Source organism: Trachypithecus francoisi, unplaced genomic scaffold (assembly GCF_009764315.1).
Source record: "Trachypithecus francoisi isolate TF-2019V2 unplaced genomic scaffold, Tfra_2.0 Lachesis_group13, whole genome shotgun sequence".
In the NCBI taxonomy this organism is placed as follows: Eukaryota; Metazoa; Chordata; class Mammalia; order Primates; family Cercopithecidae; genus Trachypithecus; species Trachypithecus francoisi.
The window spans coordinates 44,718,621-44,739,170 of NW_022681458.1; the positions used below are offsets into that span (position 1 = coordinate 44,718,621).

Genomic DNA, 20,550 nt, shown 5'->3' on the forward strand with positions numbered 1-20,550 from the left:
AAGAGAGAAGTGGGACTGGGATATACTTTTGGGATTCATCAGAATGAGTTGTTATACTACCTGTTATAAATGATATATAGGTTTAATATGTAACATAATCAAAATCATTCACAAAAATAATGTAATGAGAAAAAAATGTTTAATTTATCTGTACTCTTAATTCTTATGTCTCCTTTTCAATCCAGTTTTGTTATTGTCATTGTTAACACACACTCAGGAAGAAACATTCAAACCATATTTTAAAAGATAAGGTAAAATAAGTCCATGTGTTTATTACTCTGCTTCCTGGTTGTAGAGATAACTACCATTGATAGCTTCTTTTGTATCTTTGTACAAATCTTCTATGAATATAGAAGTCTATATATATATGATATATTTGCTTTGTATATAAATGAGGTCATGCTTTACGTGTTGTTTGCAACTTCGTTTCTCTTTTTAAAAAGTTTGATAGATTGTGTTAAACCACCCTCCACAAATGTCACACCAATCTATACTCTCACCAACAGAGTGTATGATTGCTTTTTTCAGTGTCTTACCTAATGCTGGGCATGACCAAACTTTAATCATTGCCAGTCTGGTAGTTGAAAAATCGTGCTTTAAAAATTTACTTATTTCTTCACATATTCACATATTTATTGACCTTTTATATTTTTTTTCTGTGAGCTGCCTTTTCATGCCTTTTGCATATTTTCCTAGTTTTTAAAGTGGTTTCCAAGAGTTCTTTATATATTAAAGAAATTAGTCTTTTGTCTGTGCTGAGCCTGTTTTCAAACAAATTGTGTCTTGAGTAATAGCTGCAGTAGAAAAATGAAAAGTGCAGGTGACATAAGAGGAGACTTGGTTGCTGAAAACACTGGAATCAGGCTTCTCTTCTTTTTTTTTTTTTGAATTCTGAGTTTTTGTTTTTCATTTGAAGGTTATCTTAATGCTATTAAATTCACAAATGTGCTAATTTAAATACCCGGTCCTATTTATCTAAAACACACGTTGCAAATGTACTAATATCTGTTCTCTCCACTTGTCAGTGCCCATTCAGATCATGGTTTGGAAATGGGGAGAATAGATTCCCTTTAAACTGTAAGTCAGCAGTTGTTTCCTTACAGTTAACTTGAACACAATTCATACAGAATAGTAATTAACAGTGATCTTCACCGTGCCCGGCCTTCTTTACTTGTTAACTCACAAGGAAACACCTTCGAAACTGCATTTTGTTAAAGTTTCTGTACTAAAATGTAAAAACAACGGAACTACACAAATATTGAAAGTTTAAAATGCCTTCATTTTTTAATCCTCATACCACTACCCCAATTTATAGGACAATATACCTGGTGTAATTTGAAAAGAAAAAGAAAAAGATAAAGCTACAGCAAATAAAAGACCTCAGGAATGTACATCTAAATGGCATTACATTGCATTAATTAATAGCTGGACTTTTTGCAAACTGTGGCTTTGATAGTCCTGCACAAGAAGGGTTTCCTGCTTAAGCTGCAGTAACTTTTCTGACTATGGATGATCATACCTTCTGTGGCAGATTTTTACCATTCCTCTAATACATTTGGGAAGATTGTCTCAAAGTAACCTGCAGCTCTCCTGACAATCCTCGCTCTCTCTCCTGCTAAGAACAGTAGCCCTTTTCTGCTGTTTTTAGAAACTTCTGCTACCATATCCACTACTTCCTCTACCAGATCCATAACCACCACCATAGGGACTGCCTGAGCTTCTTCCACCAAAACTACCCCCTTTCATGGATCCAAAATTTGATTGCTGTCTCCCACTATGATTTCCAGAATCATTATTGTTCCCACCACCACCACAGGTACCACCGCCAAAGTTTCCTCCTTCATTGTAACCATCGTACCCCCACCACCGTATCTAGCCCCTTGGTTTCTATATCCTGGTCCACCACCACCATAGACCCCTCTGCCACTAGAACCAGGACCACCATCATAGGTGCCACCATCACCTCCAAATCCATTATACCCACCAGCACCTCCTCCATAACTGTCTCTGCTGCCACCGCCTTCACCATTATAGCGTCTTCTTCCACCAAAGTTTCTACCACAGCCAAAATTACTTCCTCCACCTCCAAAGTTTCCTCCACCACCCATAAAATTGCCAGATCCACCTCCACAACCTCTCTGCAATCCAGCAGACCGCATCTCTTGTATAGAATGGGCCTCTTTCACTTCCCAGTTATGCCCATTAATATTGTGGTATTTCTGAATGACAGTTTTATCAACTGTAGCATGATCATCAAAAGTTACAAAAGCAAATCCTCTTGTTTTTTCCAATCTGCCAGTCTTCCATAACTTCTGTGGTTTCAGTCTTGCCATATCTTTTAAAGTGGTCTCTCAAATTCTATTCCTGTATATCTTCTTTAATACTACCAACAAAAATTTTCTTCACTGTTAGCTAGGCAGCAGACTTTGCAGAATCCTCCCTAGAAATAGCTCTCTGGTACCTCTACATGGTCAGCAACCCTATGGGGTCAAGCATTCACCTCTTCCACACAAGAATAGGTCACAAAACCAAAGCCCCAGGAACATTTTGTTTGGGGTCTTTTATTACCACACAACCTGTGAATGTGCCCCATTTCTCAAAAAATGTTCTCTTAAACTATCACCTGTAGTTTCAGAGTCAGGCCACCAATGAACAGTTTTCTCAGCTGCTCTTGACCATGCCGCCCATCCCCGTTTTCACCCCATATAACCTTAGCTCTCTTCTCTTATTTTCAGTGTCCTTTGTCTGTGTGTGGAGAGGTGGGGGTGGGGAGGTGTTAATACATTTTTAAACTTATAGACACAATAAAAAGTATCTTTCAGACTTTTAGTTTTGTATTTTGGTGGTATAAAGTCTCTTTTTTTGTTGTTTTTTTTTGGAGACAGAGTCTCATTCTGTCACCCAGGCTGGAGTGCAGTGGCATGATACCAGCTCACTACAACCTCTGCCTCAGGTTCAAGCAATTCTCCTGCCTCAGCCTCCTGAGTAGCTGGGATTACAGGCACCCGCCATCACACCTGGCTAATTTTTGTATTTTTAGTAGGGACAAGGTTTCACTATTTTGGCCAAACTGGTCTCGAATACCTGACCTCAAGTGATCCACCTGTCTCAGCCTCCCAAAGGGCTGGGATTATAGGCGTGAGCCACTGTCTGACAAGCCTCTGAATCTTAACATAGCTTAGGACCTCATAAAAGGTCTGAACTTAGTGCTGCTACATGGAATATATTTCCATAATTGTTTCTATAATGAAATGTTTTTCATTATAATCAAGGGAAGAAATAAAGGAGAAAAGCACTAGCTACATGCAAGATATTATGGAAAGCCTATGCAATTTCATCTTCACAGCAACCCTAGGAGGCAGCCCTGATTACTCTCATCTTATAGAGGAAGAAACAAACTCTAAGTGAAATTAAGAAACTCACCTAAGGTCACACAGTTAGGAATTAGTAAAGAGTTGGCCCATAACAGAACGTCTATATGCCTCTGTTGTATCTCAAAGTCCACATGTTTTTGCTAATTTTTTTCCCCAGGTTTGTTATCAGAAAAGACTCCTGGAAAAAAAAATTCTGATTATGCCAATATGTTTAGGACTGAACCAACAGATAAAAGAATATGGTAATTCATTCAGCTGTTAGTTTATATTAGACAATTAGATCAGTAGATATAAATATAAGAATACATTAATACATTCAGTGCCTTTGGAGCAAATTATGTGACAAAAGAGAGGAACTGTGAGGTTTGTGCATTATAGTGTTTCAGTCTAACTCTCCAGCTTGCCTGTGTTTTAATAATTATTCCAAGTGTTTTTCTGACATGCTCTTGGGAGTGGTCTCTACCCATGGCCCAGGAAGCCCAGCCCCTCCTGTGGATTGTGGCGGGATTTGAGGTGAGCGAGCAAGCATAGGAGCCATTGGTTTCTTCTTTCAGGCCTACAATGGGCACCATCAAGCGTTGGAAGTCCTTCTGCAGTCGCTGGTGGACCTGGACATCAGGGATGAGAAAGGCCGCACTGCTCTGGATCTGGCTGCCTTTAAAGGACACACAGAATGTGTGGAAGCACTTATCAATCAGGGCGCGTCCATCTTTGTGAAAGACAACGTAACCAAAAGAACCCCACTTCATGCCTCAGGTAGGTCTTGTCAAGGACCTGATTACCCTAGTTTTGTGGCTTGTTCATAAGTTTTAATAGAAGGAAAGCAGCATCTTCTTTCATCCCAGTTTTTAAAATAATATCAATTTTCTTTCCACATCGGACATACTTCCACACTTCCAAAATGCTTTTGGCCTGCTATCCTCTTGGAGGTGATTGATGTTCTCTGGCCAGGTGCTCTGGCCTTCTTAGCTCAAAGGAGAGTTCAGAACTTTTGGCTAAAAGCTACCACAAAACATTCTGAACAAAGGGCAAGGTGTAATACAATCTTCAGAATAAGTTACATAGAACAAAACACATCAAAATCAAACAGTATTTGAAAGCACAAAACCAATAGCAGGTTTTATGGCTATTTCATACTCATATTAATGTATTCAGGGCTATTTTATATAAGGAATCATAAGGCAGCAATCTAATCGGTACATCATTCTGCCAGCCTAAATGATGTTACTTAGCTTTTTTTCCACATCAGTATAAAAATCAAGATGCTTTAAAAGCACATGTATATATCAAAAAGGAAGTCATTTGCCTTTTCTGAGATTTTCTCCCATGCCTATGACAAACTGTGTCAGGACACTTCTAGATATATACACAGACATAAGGGTAATATGGAAGGTCTAGCTCAGCTAAGGTATAGATACCTCTGAGCTCAGGAAATTCAGTGATATCAGCCTTTGATTAGGGTAGTGGATAACATTTTGTAAAGAGAAATAACTGTCTTACTTGGTGAAATGGGTGTATTGAGGAAGCAAATAAGTGAAGATACTTTTTCAAAAAAGACTTTATGATTCTTGTTACTTGGGAAAATTCTCCCAGAATGATAGACCTTGTAGAACCATTTCCATCTACGTTCCTGAATTTCCAAGCCACTGAAGAAAAACAATACAGAGGTTGAAAAAACCTGATTGTTGCCTACTTACCTGGAAATGATTGTTGCTGGAAAAAAAAAACTTTAGCCATAGGGTTAGTAATAGTTAGTGTGGTTGAATTATAAATTCTTATTTCTCATCCCATTTAGTCTTTTTGCTCCGCAGCCATTCTTGTTATTATTATAAAATTCCAATTTTGTCCTCCTTTTTTAAAGATTAGTTGCCTATTATTAAGAGAAGCATCCTATTTTTGTTATTATATAATTCCTTTCAATAACAAAGGGCCTACTTTGATGGTGGAAAATCGCCCTTATAAACAGGTAAACAATGAAGAACAAGCATTTACACTCATTTGCCAGTGTGATATGGGTTGTGGTCCAATGAAGCCCCCTAGTGGTCAAGAAGACTCACTCAGCTTGAATTTTCCTCCTCTCATTCATTAAAAAGACACTGTCACCAGACGATTCACAAAATGTCTACTGTGCAGAAGCTTTAGCGTGTGCTTTGAGGATCTGCTTACCCAAAATCTTTTTCAACTCTTTTGAGAGGCGATATTTTGAGTTTCAAATCCTCAGAGCACTATGAGGAGCAAGAGCCAGGATGAGTATCAGAGGTTTTGGCACAGATAGTTGGAGTGACAGCTGTAGTCTCTGAGTCCTGTGAAAAATGGTTGTCACTCACAGCCAGGGAAAGGCTGAGCTGGTCTGAGAAAAAGCTGAACTTGGCAGCAGAGCTAAAGATGTTAGCATCTTTTTGCTAGAAGGCAATTTGGGGGGGGAAATGTAGTGTGTAGGAAGCCAATGAGAATTTAAGTTTGGCTACAAACTTCAGGGGAACTTAAATTTACCTGAGGGACTGGGCGTGGCAGTTCATGCCTGTAATCCCAGCAGGAATTCCAGATCAGTTTGGCCAAAAAGGTGAAACGCCGTCTCTACTAAAAATACAAAAATTAACTGGGCGTGGTAGTGCGCATCTGTAGTCCCAGCTACTCGGGGGGCTGAGGCAGGAGAATCGCTTGAACCCGGGAGGCAGAGGTTGCAGTGAGCCGAGATCATGCCACTGCACTCCAGCCTGGGCAACAGGGTGAGACTCTGTGTCAAAAAAAAAAAAAAAAAAAAAAGCACAACTGTAGAAAATGTTTTGCTGTCTAACATATTGGGTGATATGAAGTTAGATAATTTTTTTCTTCTTGTGTTTAGCCAAGTATCAAATGTCACTTGCACTATTGTGATTATGACTATTTAGAGTATTAAGTTGCTACAGAAAGAGGAACCAGTCAAAATATGCTGTTTTTCCATCTTCATGAACTTGCTGTCTGCAGTATTTAGCTGTCAGTCCTTTGCCAGTCATTTCCTTTTAGCCACACGTTAAACTTCTTGCCTATTTCACCAATGGTAGCAGATTTAGTGTAATTGTAAGAACAAAAAACATAGCAGCAGCAACTACATATTACCTGTACTCCAATCCGCAGAATTTCCTCCCGAGATACACAAATGTAATGTTGCTGAGAATGAGCTGGATGCAATGGTCTACAAAATGCGCATATTATTCCTGTAGTTCATTTGGGTGCTGTTGATGAATGCAAGCTAATTCTAATATGTATGTATTGTCCCTGAAAAAATGTATCATTGTTAAATTAGCATTCTCTCCTGACTGGCAAGCAGATAAAAGGTCTGTAAAATGCAGCTCTTAGGAGAGCCTTTATCGGCCTCACATAGTGGCGTCTATTCCCTTCTCTCTCCACATCCATAATGTGGCAAATGCCAATGTACTGTCAGTGTTAGAGAAGGTCACGTTTGGAATTTTAACCACGGTTGCTCTCATCTTATTCCCTGAGTGGGAAGCGATGCCTATCGTAAGGCTTTGGTTTCCATTCAACAGCCTGGCAGAAAGCAGCTTAGCCGGAGGTGATCGTCACAGGTTTGCGTCCCAGCCCCTGTGTGACCACAGCCTTCTAAAGCTGCCTGGTACTGGTGTGCACAGGAGTGCGTCCCGTGCTCCCGCCCCGGCCGGTCCAGGCCGGCCCCGCGTGGGGGCCGCATTTCCTGCCCACATTGGCCCCCACTCAGTCCGCTGGGTGAGGAAAGGCAGGGGGAAGCCTGACCTGGCCTAGGAAAGGGCTCCCAGGGAGCCCAGTCACACCCCGGCCAGGCACCAGGACGCCGGGGAAGTCAGAGAAAGCGCCGGCTGTGGTTCGAGGACCGCAGGGCTGAGGGACCTTCACTCAGCAGTGAGCGGATGGAGCCTGCACAACCTGCCGGCGTGAGGTTTTGTTTTCTGCCACCACCCATCCGTCAGGGCTATTGCAGGAATACCTCTTCTGAATATCTACCTCAGAATGTAAAACGACCTGGGAGAAGAGGCAGCCCCACCTCCCTCCTCCCTTCCCTGCTGCCCCTCTCCCCTCCACTTCTCTCCTTCCTTCCTCCCCTCCCTCCTCCTCCATCCTGCTCCTGCTCCCCTCATCTCCTTCCACTCCCTTCTCTTCCTTCTTCCTTCTTTTTAAAAGCGTTGGAGGCAGGGTAGATACAGGATGATTATATGGAATTTGGTGACTCAGAGGAACAAAAAAGGGAGCTGATTAGTGGGGAGAGATTATTAGTCCCATGACAAGAGATAAGAAAGGACCCTAAGTGTAAGAAAAAACCCTCAACACACGAACTAGAAAAGGAATGTGGGGATCAAAGCACCCTGCTGGGAAGAAGGGGGAAGACAGATTAACAAAGAGGTACTCTGCCCCGAAACTACCTTGAGCTAGAAGCTGAGGGGGATCCAGTGGAAACAATGGAAAACCACTGATTTGAAGTCTAAATAAATGTTACTTGGGGCCAGGCACGGTGGCTCATGCCTGTAATCCCAGCACTTTGGGAGGCCAAGGCAGTCGGATTGCTTGAGCCCAGGAATTCAAGACCAGCCTAGGCAACACGGTGAAACCCCATCTCTACTAAAAATACAAAAATTAGTGGGTGTGGTGGTGCGTGCCTATAATCCCAGCTACTCGGGAGACTGAGCAGAAGAATCACTTGAACTCGGGAGGCAGTGGTTGCAGTGAGCCAAGATCATACCATTGCACTCCAGCCTGGATGACAGAGCGAGATTCTGTCTCAGAAGGTCACTTGGTGGCTCACGCCTGTAATCCCAACACTTTGGGAGGCCAAGGCTGGTGGATCACCTGGGGCTAGGATTTCAAGACCAGCCTGGCCAAGATGGTGAGACCCTGTCTCTACTAAAAATGCAAAAATTAACCAGGCCTGGTGGTGCATGCCTGTAATCCCAGCTACTCAGGAGGCTGAGGCAGGAGAATTGCTTGAACCTGGGAGGTGGAGACTGCAGTGAGACGACATCACCCCACTGCACTCTAGGCTGGCGACAGAGCGAGACTCCATCTCAAAAAAAAAATAGGTCATTTGGGAGAGATGTGTAGTGTTGTTCTGTTAAAAGACTGTACACTGTTTTCTTTTTCAGTAATCAATGGTCACACACTGTGTTTACGGCTGTTGCTAGAAATTGCAGACAACCCGGAGGCGGTTGATGTGAAAGATGCCAAAGGACAGTAAGTGCGCTCACACGTGGCCTTGGGTTGACATTTCAATCACAACAGCTACCTGGTTGGTTAAATCATTACAAGGCTGACTGTTGAACTGAGAAGTTGGGGGAATATATTTGGGCCAGGACCCTGGGCTAATTAGGTGGCTTTAAGTTATAGTGTGTATATCCAAGAAAAGCATGAAGGGGTGGGTGTGCACATGTCTTGATGAAAGGATCACCTTTTTAAGGGCTGTGGCCATGTTTCCCAGCTCTTATTTATATTCTCTCCTTTGTTCCCCCTTTCCGCCCATTTTTACCCTCTTCTGAAGCTGCTACACCATTGCCATTTTCTAATTAATAAATAGGACAGACCTCATGAGGTTATCTCTATTATTGAAATCCTTCAGATGTCTTTTCTTCCTCAACTTTGTTTTTTCAAAGTAATTTCCTTCTGTTGGTGTATTCCCCACCTAATCTTCTCTTACAAATAGGAAATGCAGAGCAAAAGTCAGCAGTGACTAGCCCCAGGCATGTGAATTAGTGTCATAGTCAGAATCTCACCTCCCTCTTGCATCACACTTCATTCTTTCCCTGAGACTTTCCAGACTTTTCTTTAGGGAAAGAAGCTTTGTTTAAATGAAATCTTTAGCAGAAGTCCAACATAGAATACCACAAAGTAGAGCTGCTCTGATGGAAGCAAGACGGGCTTCTGCATACACATTCTCCCTGCCCTTGATATCTAGTAAATGCTACATAGGTCTGAAAATGATGAGGTTAACATGAATATTTTGAAAAGGAAGCTTCCGCTGTCTCATCACTAGGGATCATTCCACCAACAACATTCCATGTGGCCATTAGAGCAGAGGCAGATAGCTTGTTCTACATATTGTATAGCAAACTGGGGATGCTCTGAAATTATTAAGCAATTGTCAAGAGGAGAGGGGAAAAGAATGAGAGAGAGAAAGAGAATGTCCTCCTACTGGTAGTGATGAATATTTTTTTTAATCTCCTTTTTAAAAGCCTACTTTATCTCTCTGCCTAGAACACCACTGATGCTTGCAGTAGCATATGGACATATTGATGCTGTTTCGTTGTTACTTGAAAAGGAAGCCAACGTAGACACTGTTGACATCCTAGGATGCACAGCTTTACACAGAGGGGTATGTACGTCTTTCTCAGCTGTAGTCAAGCCATTTTTTAATGAGCTTGTTTTCTTTTTTTTTTCCTTCTATGAATTTTTAGCAAAAAGGCTGTTTCCTAATATAAACAATTAACCTTATTCAGTCCAAAAGAAATTACAAAATCCTTGGCAAAGGCAAAATAATGGAAGGTTTTGCTCTTAAGATTTCATGTTAGATTGTGATAATAGATGCACGAACACCTACTGTTGGTGAAATTGGTTCTGCTTTCTGACTACAAAATACATGTATATCATAGAAAATTTGCAGAATATTTTTTTTAAAGCCCGGAGAAGAAAATCACAATCACCAGTAATCATACCTCCTGGAGATAACCACTTTTTGGTGTATATTATCTCCAATCTTCTTTCTATATATAGATTTGTTTTAGATTTTAAAGAGAGAATACTGAAGATGTCATTTGGAATGTGCTTTTTTCTCTTAGTGTATCAAGGACCTTTTTGCATGTCACTTTTTTCTGCATCATGATTTTTAATGCCTCATTGTGTTCAAGTGTCATAGTTTATTTCAATGATTACCTGGTTTTAAGTAGTTATGCTATTTCTAATTGTTTGTCCTTACAAATAATGCCAAAATATGTATCCTATGGACAATTATTTGCACACATCTGTTGAAGTGTGTTTTTTTTGTCTCACTCTTATCACCCAGGCTGGAGTGCAGTGGCATGATATCAGCTCACTGCAACCTCCACCTCCCAGGCTCAAGCGATCCTCCCACCTCAGCCTCCCCCCAGTAACTGGGACCACAGGTGCATGCCAGCATGCCCAGCTAACTTTTGTATTTTCTGTCGAGATGGGGTTTCACCATGTTGCCCAGGCAGGTCTCAAACTGCTGGGCTCAAGTGATCCTCCTGCCTCCACCTCCCAAAGTGCTGGGATTACAGGCGTGACCACTTGCGCCTGCTGAACTGTTTTTTAAAGCATGCCAAATAAACTAAGTGAATACAAGCAGAAATCATACAATTGCTGTTTTGGCCTGGTACCAAGCACACTGATAAATGAAGAGAAGAGGAACACTACGTGATCATTGTCACAATCACAGTTTTTATTTCTTGGTTGCTTCCTGTAGGCTGTACAGCAAGCTGAGAGCCTTTGCATCTGTTATCTCAGTCCTCGCAACACCCTGTGAAGTTGTTATTACTATTCTTATATATAGGTGAATAGAATGAGGGATGGAGAGGCGAATTGACCTGTCACAGGGGTGCCAAGATTTCACTTAGACCTTCCTGATTCTAAAACTGATGTTTACCACTGCATCATGATATCTTTCTTTTCTTTTTCTTTTTTCTTTTTTTTTTCTGAGACGGAGTCTTGCTCTGTCGCCCAGGCTGGAGTGCAGTGGTGCAATCTTGGCTCACTGCAAGCTCCGCCTCCCAGATTCACGCCATTCTCCTGCCTCAGCATCCCGAGTAGCTGGGACTACAGGCACCCGCCACCACGCCCGGCTAATTTTTTGTAATTTTTTAGTAGAAACGGGGTTTCACCATGTTAGCCAGGATGGTCTCGATCACCTGACCTCATGATCTGCCCTCCTCGACCTCCCAAAGTGCTGGGATTACAGGCGTGAGCCACTGTACCTGGCCACATCATGATATCTTTCATGATTGTCAGGAAAGGCAAGAGATGTTTGGAAAATGCTGATGTTCACAGATTTTTCTGTTATGAATTTTGCTGAGGTTGTCCTGACTTCTGCCCTTGAAATAGTACAGAGTCTGCCTTCCTTAAAGACCCAGGCATATGTCCACTTGCTCTAAGCCCAGCCTCACTTAGCCAACTGCTTTGCTTCCTTAGTCTTCTGAGGTTTGTTTTGTGTTTTTAATTGCAATGCATCAGATTATGACAGGACACGAAGAATGTGTGCAAATGCTGCTGGAACAAGAAGTGTCAATTCTCTGTAAAGATTCCAGAGGGAGGACGCCCTTGCACTATGCAGCTGCTCGTGGCCATGCCACGTGGCTTAGCGAGCTGCTCCAAATGGCTCTTTCTGAGGAGGACTGTTGTTTCAAAGATAACCAAGGCTACACGCCGCTGCACTGGGCTTGTTACAATGGTGAGTTGCTTATCATTTGATGGATTCCGCTAGACTTCCTACCCCATGACCACTGTGAGCTCAGTGGAGGTGACAGCCTTGTGTAATTCTGCAAACCATGGCTTCTAATGTTTCTGCATCCAAGATATCTTTTTTGTGTATTTTGTTTGTTTGTTTTTTTAATAGTTCTCACCCCTCCACAGCTGCTGTGATGCCTTAATTGAGTAAAAGTTCACTTCCCCCTTTTAGTTAATCATTAACACATAACTGTAATCAGAACTGATAAGCTTAAATGACCAGTTTTATTCAGAGTTTCTGATCTATGTAATATAACCTGGGATCCCACAAGGGATTAAAATAATAAAACTAAAACCAAATATATATATATAATTTAATAACCTGTCACAATTGATTACTAGTAGATGCATGATTCATCTTTTGGTATTTCTTTGTTATGTTTCATATTCCCCATTTATTTTATTGTACTTATTATTTGGGAGATTTTAAAATTTATATTTCACTTATTTTAATTTAAAAATGCATGCTAATTATACCAATTCCAACTTACAGAAGTATCTGAAGTAAAATTGTTTCTATTTCTAAACCTACTTTCTAATGTAATTTTGTGTGTCTCTTTCATAATTTTTTTTTTCTTTTTTTTTTTTTGAGACGGAGTCTCGCTCTGTCGCCCAGGCTGGAGTGCAGTGGCCGGATCTCAGCTCACTGCAAGCTCCGCCTCCCGGGTTTACGCCATTCTCCTGCCTCAGCCTCCCAAGTAGCTGGGACTACAGGCGCCCGCCAACTCGCCCGGCTAGTTTTTTGTATTTTTTAGTAGAGACGGGGTTTCGCCGTGTTAGCTAGGTTGGTCTCGATCTCCTGACCTCGCGATCCACCCGTCTCGGCCTCCCAAAGTGCTGGGATTACAGGCTTGAGCCACCGTGCCCGGCCTCTTTCATAATTTTTTATTTGAGAATATAAATAATTACAAATGAATGTGTATCTATTTTTTGAAACTGGAATTATAGAACAAATAGCAACCATTCTATAATTTTTTTTGTTGGTGTTTAAAATTGTATTGCAGATATTCTTACAAGTCAATATGTATCAATATGGATTGATCTTGTAATAGTTGTATATTATTTCATAGCAATATGTATACCAGAACTTATTATTTATTCAACCAGGTTTCTGTGGATTGACATTCAGATTTTTTTTTTCCTATTACAAACAGTGCAGCAATGTGCATATCCACATTATGGTACCATAAAATCTGTCAGATAAGTTTCCAGAAATAAAATTATTGAGTAAGGGGGCTTATATATTTTTTAATTTTAATAAATTATATTATTTTGCAAAAAGGATATCAAAATTTATCATTCCACCGAACATTTGTATAAAAGTTGGTGTTTTTCCTCATGCTTGCCAACCCAGAATGATAACACCCTTTTAAATTTTTGTCAATTTGAAGGCCAAATAAAGGTATCTTCTTGTTTCAATTTGCATTTCCCTATCTAATAGTACACTGGCTATTTGTGTTTCCTCTTCTGGAAATTACTTTTTCCATCCTTTGTTCACTTTTTTCCTATTGAGCTATTTATCTTTTCTTGTGTGCTTGTAGGAGCACCTTGTCTTAGTGATATGAATGTGATATGAATGAATGTTGAATGATATGAATGTCTTAGAAATATGAATATTTTTGTTCCTTGTTTAGGATGTTTTTTTCCAAGTAGAGATTTTGAGTTTTATGTACTTGAATCTATCAAATTTTTTATGGTTTCCAGGTTTCCAGTCTTTCTTCAAAAGGTCTCCTACCCCTAAGATTATATGGATATTTTCCCATATATTTTTTACTTTGCTTCTATAATTTTATTTTTACATTTTCAATCAGTCAATTAAAATTTTAATTTAGAAACTGTTAATAGTTCCACAAAAGGCATTTGTGTGTGTGTATGTGTTCTAATTATATCAATTTAAGAACTCTTACTGTGTTTTCATCACAGTCCTCTTTTTTTCATTCATTCTGCCTCAGTAAGAGCCAAATTTTCTATTTCCTCAACTTGGTTTTGTTCCCTTCCTGCCACTGGAGGATAGTGATTTTTTTTTAACCTACTAATGGGTGACCCCCATCTGGGTCAAGCTGTGGGAGCTCTCTGGCACTGGAGAATCTACAAGAGGAGAAGGATGCAGTAAGAGTGCTGATTATAATGGCGGGCCGCAAACCTAATGCAAACCAGATCCTCTCCTCAGGGTTCAGGGTGACAGGTGTCTGTGTTCCTAGGCCTCTCCAGGTACAGGCAGGGGAGGAGGAGCAGTCTTCTCCTAAGCCGTTCACACTTTCAGTGCAGCCTTTGTCCAGGACTGAGTTTCAAGCTCCAATCTTCCCAGACTCCTTTTTACTAGGCACTTTGAAATACTGAAAGGAGCTCAGTCATCTCCAGTCCTACCTGCACAGACTCTTAAACTGGGATTCATACAGTCCCCACTTAAGGAATGCTATGTGTGGATGCTACCCTAAGCTAGCTCCTTTGGAAGAGTTGAGGTGTCTGAGACTGTTTGAATGAGGGTTCCATGTAGTTAGTTGGAAGGCTAAATTATACAACTTGCCTGAAGCTGCCAGCTTTTTTTTTTTTCCCCAGGGGTGTATAGAGTCTTACTCTGTCACCCAGGCTGATGGCGTGATTTTGGTTCAGCACAACCTTTGCCTCCTGGGTTCAAGCGATTCTTCTGCCTTAGCCTCCCGAGTAGCTGGAACTACAGACAGGCACCACCATGCAGGTCTTTTTTTTTTTTTTCCGATATTGTTAGTAGAGATGGGGTTTCACCATATTAGCCAGGCTGGTGTTGAACTCCTGACCTGAAGTAATCCACCCGCCTCGACCTCTCAAAGTTCTGAGATTATAGGCATGAGCCACCATGCCCGGCCACTGCCATTTTTTTAAATTTATTAATTCATATACTTTTTAATCTGTCTAAAAGCAGTATTGCCTTTTCTCTTTTTAGGTACAAGAAAAGTTTGATTTGTATTTTAATATTTCAAATTGTCCCAGCTACATCGTTCTGAGGTAGATTATAAGGGAACTTTCACTAACTTAGCACTGAGTTCAACCGAGAAGAGGTTTCAGGACAAATCTGTGTTCCAAAGCAAAATGGCAATGCCTTCCCACCTTATAACTGAGAACCACAGAGACTTTTGTTGTTGTTGTTGTTTGTTTTAACCAGGTCTGTAATGAGAAAACACTTAGTCAGGCTGGGGAACCATCACCCTTCTTCATGGGAGACTATATACCATGTGGCAAGATCTGTCTTACAATTGTATAGAACATCACAAACCACACTGAGGCCCTTTATTGAGTAAAGTTCTCACCATCCTGTGACATAGGTAGGGCAGGTATTCCTTGTCCAGTTTTGAATATGTGAGAAACTGAGGCTCAGAGATCCCAAGTAAATTGCCTCAGATCACATAACAAGTAAGCTGACAGCTAGGACCTTACTTAACTCAAATTCAGTTGATTTGGAAACTACCTACCATCTTGTTGAAAAAATCTCACATATTCATTCATCTACTTATTTGAATAGTGCTTGGTGAATGCCTGTGATGTGCCAAGAACTGTTCTTGGGGTCAATTAAAACACATATAGTATTTTACAGTCAAGACCTTTTCACATGCGTTATCTCGAATACTGTTTTCTACTAATCAGTTTTATGTGTCCATTAGAATGCACAACTGTAAGTGAAAGTATTTGTATGGGTGAAAGGTACATTTCCTCTTATAAATGTGGACAAATTGAAGCACGCCTATGTGAGGCATCTATCTTTCAAGAGCTGAGAGTAAAACAGAATATATTCTGCTTGCAAATGAGTCATCTTCTCTATCTCTCTTCACCAGACCATATGGCCTTCATTGTTTTATTTGTTCATTAAGTCTCAGAACACCTGTGAACATAGTTAATAACATTTTGGCATTTTGTTAATTTTATTTCTGGGAGAATGAATGTTCAGCCAATTCAGGAAAATTCATAAACCAAAAACTCAATATGTAATGAAAAAGCAGATTGGGTTGAACAAAATTTCTTTCTTGGAAACTCCCTAAATTATTTTTACTTCTTGCAGGTAATGAAAACTGTATAGAAGTACTTTTGGAGCAAAAATGTTTTCGCAAATTTATCGGTAATCCCTTTACTCCACTGCACTGTGCAATGTAAGTAGAAAAGATGAGAGTTAATGGTGTTGCTTTAATTATTTTAACTCCACATAGAAAAGTTGCTTTGAAGGGAAAAAAGCTTTTATATTACAGATAAGACTGAAATATTCCATTTTTGCTGCTAAAGACAAGTAGATCTGATAGCAAAATATTAAGGATTTTCCCGGAGCTTTTTGTAGAGTGCCACAGTTCCAAAATGGCACAGATGCCACCCTCGGGAAGTCTCGTGAAGGGGTAGAGTGAGAGGTGCATTACCCATGTGAAGAACTCTTCAGGTATAACTCACATTTGTCTGCCAAATTCTAAAAAATAAGTCAGCGTTGACAATAGTATGACCTCAGATGGTTAGAAAGACATTTCACACTAGGACAAATTTTCATATATTGAAATTCTTCATCTTTCATATGTTGTAACCCCTTTTCTGATAAATTTAATTTTTGCTCCAGTCTCAGTAGTGAGCCATTGTTCAGAGGATACAGTGACTTTAAGTCAGACTTCCATAGTCAGCCTGGGAGTCTGTGTTCAACTGGCCTTCCATGGTTAGCCCGGGGGCCCAAGACCTGAGGACGCTTTGTCTTTACATTGTCTCTGGCCTTTATATGAAACTGAGTCATTTGATTGGAAAGATATTGGAGGCATAAAGTAGATCAATGAAGAAAGTATAAGTTAAAAAGAGTCAGAAAGATTTTATTTTGTTTATTGCTTTTTGTTTTTTGAGATGGAGTCTTGCTCTGTCGCCTAGGCTGGAGAGCAGTGGCACAATCTCGGCCCACTGCAACCTCCACCTCCTGGGTTCAAGCAATTATCCTGCCTCAGCCTCCCGAGCAGCTGGGACTACAGGTGTGCGCCACCACACCTGGCTAATTTTTGTGGTTTTAGTAGGGACTGGGTTTCACCATATTGGCGAGGCTGGTTTCGAACTCCTGACCTCATGATCTGCCCGCCTCAGACTCCCAAAGGTCAGAAAGATTTTAAATCTGAAGGAAGCATGTCTATTCCACTTTGATATCTCCAAAACGCCTAACGTGGTGCCTTGTATAAGTGCAATAAACTTCTACCTAGATATAGAGGTTCTGAAGTAATGCTAGGGGTTACAAAGTGTATGCCAATGAAACATATACCACAAATGTTTACGTTCGATTTTTTAAAAATGCTTCGGATTGTCAAATATACAGTACATAGGAAGATGGGTTAGGAGGTGATATAATTTAAAAGAGTGAGATTGTTACATTAAAACCCATTTTCATTTTAGAATCAATGATCATGGGAATTGTGCATCATTGCTGCTTGGGGCCATAGATTCCAGTATCGTCAGTTGTAGAGATGACAAAGGCAGGTAAGTAATCTAAAACAGCATGCCTTTTATCTTGATGAATCTTAGCCTCTGCTTTGCAGTTGCAGAGTAGCCAAACATCTATGTTTTTAATTGAAAGAATAATGGATAAGAATGGTTTTTAATATTACAGAGGGTGTATAATTAAAAGAAATTTCCCTCTAAGCCTGGAATCCCTAGCCTCTTCCACAGAGAAAGCTACTATACACTGTTATTTACAAATTTTATGTTCTCCTAAATATTTTTATGCATATCTACAAACATATATACATATATATGTATATATCCGTATATTCTTTTTGTACATGGTAGCATTCTATAACAATGCTCTACTTTTAGTATATCTTGGAGATCCTTTCATACCATATTCTTTTTTTTTTTTTTTTTTTTTGAGGCGGAGTCTCGCTCTGTCGCCCAGACTGGAGTGCAGTGGCGCAATCTCGGCTCACTGCAAGCTCCGCCTCCCGGGTTCACGCCATTCTCCTGCCTCAGCCTCCCGAGTAGCTGGGACTACAGGCGCCCGCCACCTCGCCCGGCTAGTTTTCTGTATTTTTAGTAGAGACGGGGTTTCACCATGCTAGCCAGGATGGTCTCGATCTCCTGACCTCGTGATCCGCCCGTCTCGGCCTCCCAAAGTGCTGGGATTACAGGCTTGAGCCACCGCGCCCGGCCACCATATTCTTTTTAAAGCTGCATATTATTTCATTGAATGGCTATGCTATAATTTGCACATCCTGCCCTCCATTGAAGAATATTTAGGTCGTTTCCAATATTTTGCTGTTTCAAAGTGTGATGTGGTGAACATTCTCATATACGTATCTGGGCCAGGCGCCGTGGCTCACTCCTGTCATCCCAGCACTTTGGGAGGTTGAAGTGGGCGGATCACAAGGTCAGGAGATAGAGACCATCTTGGTTAACATGGTGAAACCCCATCTCTACTAAAAATACAAAAAATTAGCCGGGCATGGTGGCACATGCCTGTAGTCCCAGCTACTCAGGAGGCTGAGGCAGGAGAATCACTTGAACTTGGGAGGCAGAGGTTGCAGTGAACTGAGATTGTGCCACTGCACTCCAGCCTGGGCAACAGAGTGAGACTCTGTCTCATAAATAAATAAATAAATAAATAAATAAAATATGTGTCTGTACACATGACCAAGTGTATCTGAGAGATAAAAACCTAGAATTGGATTTATTGGTTAAAGGGTTGATATTTTTTAATTTTGATAAATAATGCCAAATTATCCTTTAAAAGAAATTAAGCAACCACAATAGATGATGTGATGGGCTTTTAAATTTTTTATTTAATCTGCCAATTACCTACAGACTTAAGCATTAATTTTGAAAGTATCTATCTCAAAGATAAAAGTAGACTCACTGGAACTTAAGATTAAAGAGTCAGTAAAGACACTAATTTCATTATCAGGGCCAACACACACCCGCCTCCTAAGTCTAGGAGTTTCCAGTCCCATACATGATATTTCAGTGTCTACCCTGGATGACCTTTAGAGGGAGGGGGCCTGATCACTATGTCTGTAAACTGAGAAGTTTTAAATCCTTAAGACAACACCATGTACATGTTTCTTGGGCAGTAACTAATGAGAATAAAGTTTAAAGGAAACTCAAGTGATATTTGTTTTAAATCTTTAGGACACCCCTTCATGCAGCAGCATTTGCTGATCATGTGGAGTGCTTGCAGCTTCTTCTGAGTCACAGTGCTCCAGTGAATGCAGTAGACAATTCAGGGAAAACAGCACTGATGATGGCTGCTGAGAACGGGCAGGCAGGCGCTGTGGGTATGTGCTTGTTGTATGGACTTTGCCCTTATGCCCATCCAAAAACCAAAATAATGTCAAATCAAGAAATCAGTTGTTCTCATAGTATACACACATGGAAAAAGGCCATTAGCAGTTTTACTTAGGTCACCTGATTCTACCTGCTCAAACATCTTCAGTTCCTTGTTTTTTGATTCTTGGTGGACCTTGTCAAAGAGCCAGCTCTTCTGCAACGAAATCCTCAACATTTAGAAACCAAGTATGACAACAGAATCACTTTAACTGGAAATAATGAACTGTAAAAGCAGTTAAAATTAGTGCCTGTTAACCTTGGATAGCACAAATATGAAAATAAATTACTCCCTTTTTTCTTTAAAAACATTAAATATGAATACGTGAACTGTACTAATCTAAATATGTTATTGTGTTTGTAGTGACTTCTTCAAAATGCATGTGATCAGCATCTCATCTAAGTAACCCTCTTTTGGGCTTTTTCTACAGATATTTTGGTGAACAGTGCCCAGGCTGATCTTACTGTAAAGGATAAGGACTTGAATACACCCTTACATTTGGCTTGTAGTAAAGTATGTAATTGAATTTAAAATATTATTACTTCATGTTGTAATAATAACAGTAATAACACCACTGAAATTCTACTGCAGAACTGTGTAGCATGGCTCTTAATTAAGATGTACATCTTCCCAGGGTCTTGTCAACTGAAAGTGGAATTGAAGGGTGAGAAGGAAAGGACAGACCCAATAACCCATTCGGTTGATGAAGAAGCATACCTTCATCAACACAAATGATGAGGAGATGCTTTTCATGGCATCTGCCACTTGCATTCTTGCTGTAGTCTGTCTGTCTTAATGCTGCCATTGTATCTGTCTCTCTGGTTGTTGTACCACATTTTGGTACCTACATAAAAGTTAGGACCTTAGTTAGGTGGCTTGTAAAGTATAAGCAGTTTTACTTGTTTTCATTTTGTTCCATTTGAAGACATTGTAGTAACACAGCCAAAAAATACGCTAATGTGAAGCAAATAAACAGATCTATGTGTATTTCTACCCTCTCCCCTTTTTTCTGGTGTATAGTTCAATGCAAAAAATTTTTTTTGTTTTTTGTTTTTTTGTTTTCAAATAGTGGTGTGTTCACATGTTGCTCAAGATTCCTTCTTCCATAAAAGATAAATTTTAGGCCGGGCACAGTGACTTATGCCTGTAATCCCAACACTTTGGGAGGCCAAGGCAGGTGGATCACCTGAGGTTGGGAGTTCGAAACCAGCCTGACCATAATGGAGAACCCCTGTCTCTACTAAAAATACAAAATGAGCCGGGCGTGGTGGTGCATGCCTGTAATCCCAGCTACTCAGGAGGCTGAGCCAGGAGAATCGTTTGAACCCGGGAGGCAGAGGTTGCGGTGAGCCAAGATCGCGCCATTGCACTCCAGACTGGGCAACAAGAGTGAAACTC

General features: G+C 40.6%; 1 protein-coding gene across 10 annotated transcripts in view; it reads left to right on the plus strand.

The window, feature by feature from the left end:
* The window catches only part of ANKRD44 (ankyrin repeat domain 44), a 362,557-nt gene that overhangs the window by 300,080 nt on the left and 41,927 nt on the right, over positions 1–20,550 (plus strand). For all 10 annotated transcript variants that reach the window (XM_033230774.1, XM_033230771.1, XM_033230773.1 and 7 more), the window contains 8 exons: positions 3,929–4,130; positions 8,486–8,573; positions 9,591–9,708; positions 11,580–11,796; positions 15,886–15,973; positions 17,229–17,312; positions 18,957–19,102; positions 19,583–19,665. In XM_033230774.1, the coding sequence (XP_033086665.1) occupies positions 3,929–4,130; positions 8,486–8,573; positions 9,591–9,708; positions 11,580–11,796; positions 15,886–15,973; positions 17,229–17,312; positions 18,957–19,102; positions 19,583–19,665 (1,026 nt within the window). The remainder of the gene's footprint in view (positions 1–3,928; positions 4,131–8,485; positions 8,574–9,590; positions 9,709–11,579; positions 11,797–15,885; positions 15,974–17,228; positions 17,313–18,956; positions 19,103–19,582; positions 19,666–20,550) is intronic.